At 53.3% G+C, this 8,026-nt stretch overlaps 1 protein-coding gene across 1 annotated transcript; it reads right to left on the bottom strand.

Annotated features, from left to right (window-relative positions):
- Positions 1 to 2,184: 2,184 nt before the first annotated feature.
- OLIG3 (oligodendrocyte transcription factor 3) lies at positions 2,185 to 3,006 on the bottom strand. Its single transcript, XM_056488231.1, has one exon. The coding sequence runs from the start codon at positions 3,004 to 3,006 to the stop codon at positions 2,185 to 2,187; it is 822 nt and encodes a 273-aa protein (XP_056344206.1).
- Between the last annotated feature and the right edge of the window lie 5,020 nt (positions 3,007 to 8,026).

Below are 8,026 nucleotides of genomic sequence, written 5' to 3'. Positions count from 1 at the left end.
CGGGAGGGAGGGAGGGAGGGAGGGAGGCAGGAAGGAAGGAAGGAAGGAAGGAAGGAAGGAAGGAAGGAAGGAAGGAAGGAAGGAAGGAAGGAAGGAAGGAAGGAAGGAAGGAAGGAAGGAAGGAAGGAAGGAAGGAAGGAAGGAAGGAAGGAAGGAAGGAAGGAAGGAAGACTGCAGCATCTCTTGATCATCTTGCTGAATTACTACAAGGATTTACCTCAGGCAGGGGGTGGCTTTTTTACAACATGATTTGTTAATTCGTGTTTTTGTAGTAAATACACATTTTTTCGTTTCCATATGTTTGTGTATGCGTGCTTATGTCTTAACGCTAACACGGGTGCTGCAGTGCTGCACAGCCCGCTCACCGGCACGGATGGCCACAGGTGCCTGTCTGAAAGTTGTTTGGCATTTCGGTTTAAGTGCCCCATCCATCCTTCCTCTGTCACTGCTCAACTTACGCCTCGGAGGGAGTCTCCTTCTCGTTCTCCTTGGGTCCCTCCCGGACCCCCCTTTCCCGTGGGGGGCTGGCCGGGCGGCAGGACCGCGCTCCCCGTGCCGAGCCGCAGGGCGCTGGGAGCCGCCAGCCGCGCTCATCCCCGTGGAGAGCCGCCTCCCGGCGGGGCAGAGCTGCCTTTCCCACCTCTGTCCGTCATACCATTCCCCTCCCGATAAAAAGGACGGAAAGCTTTTTTTCGAAAGAAAAGTTGTTGCCCATGGAGGCCCCAGCGCCCCTCCCCGGCGCTGGCTGCGGGACTGGCCACGGGACACCCCAATTCCTGGCGGCTCCCAGCCCGCTGGGAAGCTGCTGGAGGCTGCCGGCAGCTCGCACACACCTGAGGACATCGGGTTCGTGGCTCCGTCCGAGGCAGGGCACGCAGAGCTGTGCCCGGGAAGTCCTGACGAAACCCAAAGCGATCAGATACGGCGCCTTTGCTCAGCTTCCAGTCCCGGAAAAAGGCGAAACAGGCAGCTTGGAATTAATTTTTTACTTTATTTGGAAATCTCATCCAGAAACACTGGTCAATAATAAATATATCGATAGTTATTATCAAGAATATATAAAAAATAAAGACATGGTGGTGTCTTTGAGGCCCCAACCGAAAACAAACAAAACAAACGAACGAAATGAAGAATAACATTATTTCAAGCAAACTCCCAGGAAAATATATCGAAAAGGAAATAAACAGCAACAAAGCTTCCGATTTAGATATACAAATCACTGATCTGGCAAGAGCTGACCCCGCATGCAAAACCAAACCATAGCAAAAATAATAATAATAATTTTTTTAAAAAAATTTAAAAAGCAGCAAACACGAATAAACCCAGAGCCAGCAACAGAAATTTGTACCCAGACAGCTAAATCATCACACTTCACCGAGAGCAGGAGATGGGAGATTTGGCAAAACAAATCTGCTGGAGGGTTGTGCTATGTTGTACACTATTTTCCTCTTTTTTGTTTTGTTTTTTTTTTTTTTTTCTTCACAGAGGGAAGAAGAAAAAGTAGCGCAAATAAAACGGCATCATAACCAATTATGTAAAAACAAAACAAACAAAACAAAAAACCACCGAACTACAAAAACCCCAAACCATAAACCACACTCGCAAACTTTAGTGAATTCCCTCGGAAGTCCCTGTTGCCAGGGGAGCCGCCTGTGGCCGGTCCCCACGGGTGACAAGCTGGGGCGGAAAGCATGCAGGCGCTCTCTGGTCTACCTTGGGCCGCCGCTGCGCTGCCGCAGCCAGGGTCGGAACGGGAGGTTTCGGAGGTGTCGCCGTGCCAAAGGAAAGAAAGGAAAAGCCCGGGAAAAAAAAGAATGGAAAAAAGCCCCAAACCGATTTCATCGTTTCTTGGTAGCTGTGAACACTACAATGACAACCATGTCTTTTTTTTTTTTTTTTTTCCTTTTACATACATTTTAAGGAATCATTTACATTTGATTACCAACAGCGGCATTATTATTATTATCATTATTATTATCATTATTATTATCATCATTCTTTTTACAACAGGGACTTTTTTTTTCCAGTTTAGTATAATAAGAAAACACGGCCCGAGGAGGCGGGTAGAACATTACCTTTGCAAGGTCCTTACTACACTAATCCCGTGTTACAGAGGGCTTGGTGGGCGGGGGCAGGTCCGTGCCCCCTCTCCGTCCGGGGCAGCGCCGGGGGAGCCCCGCCGAGTCACTTCAGGAGGTCCTTGGTCTCCCCCGAGATCCTGGCCATGTTGGAGGCGGTGAGGGCCGAGAGGTGGGGCGGGGGAGGCATCTGGCAGATGGTGCAGGGGCACGGCAAGCCCGCCCAGTGCTGGAAGCCGCTGCCGAGCTGCAGGGCGGGGGGTGTCGAGGGGGTCTTGAGCAGGGAGTGTGGGGGCCGGATGGTGCCGATGGCCGGCAGGGAGGCGGAGAGGGAGGAGGAGGTGTTGGCGGAGGACAAGGCGCTGCCGAGGATGGGATGCACCTGGTGCACAGTGCCGGCGGCGTGGGGCGGGTGCCCGGCAGAGTGTCCCACCGTGCCGCAGTGAAAGGCCGAGTGGTGTCCCCCGTAGATTTCCCCAACTAGCCTCTTCATCTCCTCCAGGGAGCTGGTGAGCATCAGGATATAGTTTCTGGCTAGCAGGAGGGTGGCGATTTTGGAGAGTTTTCTCACGGAAGGTCCGTGAGCGTAGGGCATCACCTCCCGCAGTCCGTCCATGGCGAGGTTGAGGTCGTGCATCCTCTTGCGCTCCCGGCCGTTGATCTTCAGCCGCAGCTGCTGCAGGTCCTGCTCTGAAAGCTGCTTCTTGATTTTGTACTTGCTGCCTTCCCCTCCGGCCTTGGAACCGTTCCTGGTGAGGCCTTCCCCAGACATCTTCTGCACCAGGTCGTTCTGGGTGGAGGAGACAGAGTTGAGCCGGCTGTCTTGGTGGTGGTGATGGTGGTGGTGGTGGTGATGGTCTCGCAGGTACATCTCATCCATGTCTGGCGAGGAAGCTCTGCTGGAGACAGAGCTGGAGTCAGAATTCATTGTATTCGGGCTTCTGAGCAAGAAACTCTTCCCTGCTCTGGAGGTGGCGGAACAAGACAACTCTCCTTCAAAAAGCAACAAAAACAAAACGAAAAGACAAATAACGGACGGCAGGGTCTGCCAGCGAAGAGCTGGAAATGCTGGAGGAAGAGGAAGAAAGCCTCTCAACCCCCTCTCTCTCCAATGTCTCCTCTGTCTCTTTCTCCACCCGGTTACTCAGCCTGTTTACAGGATGGCTAGTTAGTGTATGCTTGGACTAACCTCAGCTTGAGAAAGAGGGGCTTTTATAGAGCTGCAGCAGAGAGCAGAGACAAAAGGAGCCCTCCTATGTATAATGGTCTAGTTAGGATGACGTGCCATTATTCAGGGCGGTGCGCTTTGACTGTCCCATTTAGCAAGGACCCCTATTCATATTCATTGTGGTGCCACCCGGGACACCTCAGCCACGGACCATCAGGAGTCAAGGAGACACAAAACCCCTCTGATTGACACCGCACACTCATCGCTCCGTGTGCGCGCCTTCTCCTCCCCCTGCCTCCTCATTTCCAATATAAAACCTCATCCCGTCTACAGTAGGGAGGCAGGGGGCTGCGAGGGGCCGGCCGGCAAACCCTGGTCTCGGGCAGCAGCGAGCAGAAGCCGCCCGGGGAAGTCCCTCCACCACTGCGGGAGGGGTTGGGGACGTCGGTAGCCCCCGTCCTACAGCATGCCCGGCTCCAGCCGCGGCTCCACGCTTTGTTTGCCTTTCCCTCCCCCTTTCCCCGTCCCCCCGCGGCCGGGGCGTGCGGTGCGGCAGCGGCTGGCCCTCGCCGGGGCGGGCTGGCCGCAACTGCCTCGTACCTGGGCAGCCGCTTTGTTTAAATGAGCGATGGTGACTCGGGCATCAGCCGCGGGAAGGTGCGGGCTGGGAAACCCGCCTCCCCCCGGGCCAGTGACTCCCTTTAAATAAAAGCGGAAAGCCAGGGTGCGGCGGCAAGCCGGTGTGCTTGGCGGCGGGAGGGGTGGCCGCAGCCCCCGGGGCTCCGCTGGCCTCGGCGGGGCGGCCGGAGCAGCCGTCGGTGGGACCGGAGGGCCGGGCCGGGCCGGACGCAGGCGGGAAGGGAGCCAGCTCGGGGGCAGCTCTGCAAACAGCCCCAGGCGTTCGCGCCAGTAAGTAGCTGTGTCCCGGGCACCGGCCGCAGCGGCGGCGGAGCGGGGAAGGGAGGAGGGTGCGCGGGGCCGAGCTGGTGGGGGCTCGGCCGGGCAAGGCGGGCGGGGCACCCGGGGCGGGTGTCGCCACCTCAGCTCTCGGCCGAGCCCCGCGCCTGCCGCTGCGCCGGGTGCGGATTGAACCGGCGTGGCCGCCTGCGAGGTCTCTCGGGATGGGGAGGTGAGAATTCCCCGGCGCTGGGAGCAGCCTTCGTGTCCGGGGAAGGGCGTGTGGTTTTCCAGCGCATCTTCCCAGCCCCCGGCGGTGCGTACGCGATGAGTGCTGGACTGTCCGACAGGACAGGACGGGAGCCAGCCGTGCCACCCATGGAACTCCCGGAGCTGTCCCTGGTTCTCCCCTCTCTCGGGGGAAACTGACGGGCTGAGTGTCCACTTTCCGAGAGATGCTTAGGGCCCGGAAGAAATCTTGGCAGGACCTCGTTTGTCCACAGTGTCCAGGCCCCGAGGAAAGCGAAGAGTCGGAGAAAGAGGGATATTTTCGTCCCACTGAGTTTAACTGTGGTTAATCTGCTGAGCAAAATTAAAGCCTTCTGATTCTAGCACTATCAGTAAACCCTGCGGTGAGAAAGAAAAGAAAAGAAAAGAAAAGAAAAGAAAAGAAAAGAAAAGAAAAGAAAAGAAAAGAAAAGAAAAGAAAAGAAAAGAAAAGAAAAGAAAAGAAAAGAAAAGAAAAGAAAAGAAAAGAAAAGAAAAGAAAAGAAAAGAAAAGAAAAGAAAAGAAAAGAAAAGAAAAGAAAAGAAAAGGAAAAGAAAAGGAGAAAAAAGAAAAGAAGAAAAGAAAAAGAAATAAAAATGCCGTTTAGGAGAATATATCAAACGAACACGATCTCGGCTTTATCACGCTTCCACCTCGAAAGCCGTAAACCACCCTAGACTTTTTCCCAGCTGCCAGGTTTGTTGGACAAGCAGGCAGGAAATTTGGCCGGGCCCGGACTCTGCAGGACCGTCCGACCCCAGCGCCGGGCGCCGCCGGTCTCCGCGCCCTGCAGAGCCGCTCTCCGGTGGCTCCCGGGGCCTGCCCGCTGCTCCCTGAGTCCTTTTCTCCCGTGGAGCTGGGGTGAAACAAATGAGAAAAACTTGATACGGTGACGGCGACAGCGGCAGAAAACCGCGCAGGATCGGGGAAAACCCCGGCCCCGGTTTGGAGGCTGCTCGAGAGTCTGCGGCTCCCACCCTTCCGCCCCGCGTCCGCCGCTCCGGAGCAGACGCACGTCTTGGTTTGGAAAAGTTCAAGTCTGACGGGGACAGAGAAGAGGAGGGCAAAAAGATGCCGTCGGGGGAGAAGCAACAGGAGGGGTCCTGTTCTCACCTCCTGAAGGCGAGCTGCTCCTGCGAGCCCCGCTCACCTTCGGGACGGGGTTTCCTCGGTGTGGGACCATGCCGGACTACGGAGCCGTCGGTGCGCCGCCGGGCGAGAGGGGCGGGCGCTGGGACGGAAGAGAAGGTGTTCCTTGAAGGAGTATTGCTAACAATTTTCTGTCCCCTTCCCCGGGAATGTCGCTGCTTCCCAACGCCCCTGTCTCGGCTGTGCGGGCCAGTCCCTCCTTCACTCCCGCAACATCCCCCTCACGGGACGGGGCGGCTGGACCCGGCTCCGCTCCGGGCCGCCTTAGGGCAAAGCAAAGAGCTGGGAAAGACACGCAAGGTTAAATCCCGAGCACAGGGAGCATCGCCGGGAAAGTCGTTTCGGAAACAAGCAGCCCTGCTCCAGCACAACTGCTGGCCGTGACACTGCCTAGCGCGGCCAGCCTTCATCGCTGGCTTTCCTTTGCAGCTCCAAAGAAAGAGAAAACATCGATGAATAAAGAAAAGAAGCACAAGGAGAGAGATAAAGGGAGGGAAAAAAAAAAGGAAAGAGAAAGAAAAAGGAAAGAAGGAAAGAAGGAAAGAAGGAAGGAAAGAATGAAAAAAAAAAGAAAGAAGGAAAGAAGGAAAGAAGGAAAGAAGGAAAGAAGGAAAGAAGGAAAGAAAGAAAGAAAGAAAGAAAGAAAGAAAGAAAGAAAGAAAGAAAGAAAGAAAGAAAGAAAGAAAGAAAGAAAGAAAGAAAGAAAGAAAGAAAGAAAGAAAGAAAGAAAGAAAGAAAAGAAAGAAAGAAAGAAAAAGAAAGAAAGAAAATGAGAGAAAGAGGGGGAAAGGGGGAAACGGAGAAGGAAGGAAAGAAGGAAGAAAAAAAAGGCACAACAGAGCGGTGCGTGGGAATTGTCCCTCTTGGGTGCAGCCACGTGGAAGGACACCCACCCGGCCCGTTCCTGGCGGGGCCGCCCCGTCCCGGCCCGTCCCGTCCCGGCGGTGGGAGCGCTCCGCGGTCGGGTCCCCGCTGCCTCGGGCGCGCTGGCTGCGCTGCCGCTGCCGCTCCGACCGGACAAATGCCCGCCATCCCCCGGCCAGGGACATTCGGGATGGGGCTGCGGAGAAGCCGCGGTTCAGACCAGCCAAACTGCCCCCGACGGCACAGCAACGAAATTAAACCCCAGGAGTCAGAAAACCAAATGTTTTCACTGTTCCAGGAGTCGGAGGGGGTGAAGAATACGGCTAAGTTGTAGCTACATCAAATTAACGTGCTCTATCCCACCTTTTAATTCCTATTTTGGTAAAGGCACAGGGATTTGGTGAGGAAGGAAGAGGTGGTTTTTCTGGAAAGACAACCTGCTCGGGGAGACTCAGAGTATCAGGTGCAGGAGCGTCCCGTCCCACACAGCGCCGGCACCGAGCCGGAGCTTGGGGGACTCAACCCGGCGGCAGCGGCTCACAGGGGGGATTTTAGGTTTAGAGGCTACTCCGAATCGAAATTGCGCGTTTTTCAAACACTGGATTTTAGTTAATGGGTGCACTTTAAGGCAGTGTCCGATTTTGAATTATCGTAGAGTTTGGTATGGAAATTGGATATACTTTGCTCTTGCACAGTGTCACTATGACAGAATATTAAATCTTGTCTCCCCTTGACTTTAGTGATCTGGCCGGCAACATAGAATCTAATTAGTTATATGAAAACTGCTTACATTAGTGTTATGTATTTTTCTTTTGGGTTTATTAGAAAACCATTCGTTTTTATGGTTTATTGCTATTAGTTTTCACTAGCTCTGCTTGTTTTTAATTCAATTTTTACTTTTGACAACTGTGCTTTCAGTGTAAAAGTAGTTACAACTGTTATCACTCCAAGTAGTCGTTGATACAACTGAAGAAACCAAGATCACTGCGTTAAAAGAAAGCTCTCAGCTGGCTGTCTGTGAGACAAGTGCTGCTACAAAGGGGTTGTGCTGCACCGCACTGGGTGCTAAAGCTGAAATTTGGTTGTTTCTAAACAGCGCGCATTTGATTTTAGAGAGGAAGGCTGAGATTCCCGAGCTGCTTGCTGCTTTGGCTCTAGATGTACTAATGGACTTTATTCAGATTGACGGTATAATTCAGATTGATAGTATCTTGTCATCTGACACTTTGACATCGCCGAACTGAAGGGGCTGAACGACTGTTTTAGTTCTTGTGTTTATCACGAATTTGCTTTCTGGTAGCAGGGTGACATGAGGGCAGTGCCTGGGAAGGGAAAAGAAGGCTGTCCTGGCTGCTGTAGTCAAATTCTGCCGACTGATAGACCCAGAGATAAAATTCCTTTGCCTGGATAGAGAAAAACTCTTCTCCATTCATATAATTTTAAATTCGTTGGCGACAAGGGGTCAGAACAAATTCTCCCTATTCTTTAAGTATGAAACTGGAACACTTACTGGTATCTTCAAAGTATTCTGTGGAGGACAACAGGATCGGATCCATACCAGACACTGCTTTTGGAGATAATTTAAACTTAAAGGAAATAACT

This window comes from Oenanthe melanoleuca, chromosome 3 (assembly GCF_029582105.1).
Source record: "Oenanthe melanoleuca isolate GR-GAL-2019-014 chromosome 3, OMel1.0, whole genome shotgun sequence".
Classification (NCBI taxonomy): Eukaryota; Metazoa; Chordata; class Aves; order Passeriformes; family Muscicapidae; genus Oenanthe; species Oenanthe melanoleuca.
This window is presented reverse-complemented; position numbering and strand designations above follow the sequence as displayed.

Coding starts and splice junctions, on each gene's coding strand:
- OLIG3 (XM_056488231.1), bottom strand. CDS start 3,006: ATGAATTCTGACTCCAGCTCTGTCTCCAGCAGAGCTTCCTCGCCAGAC.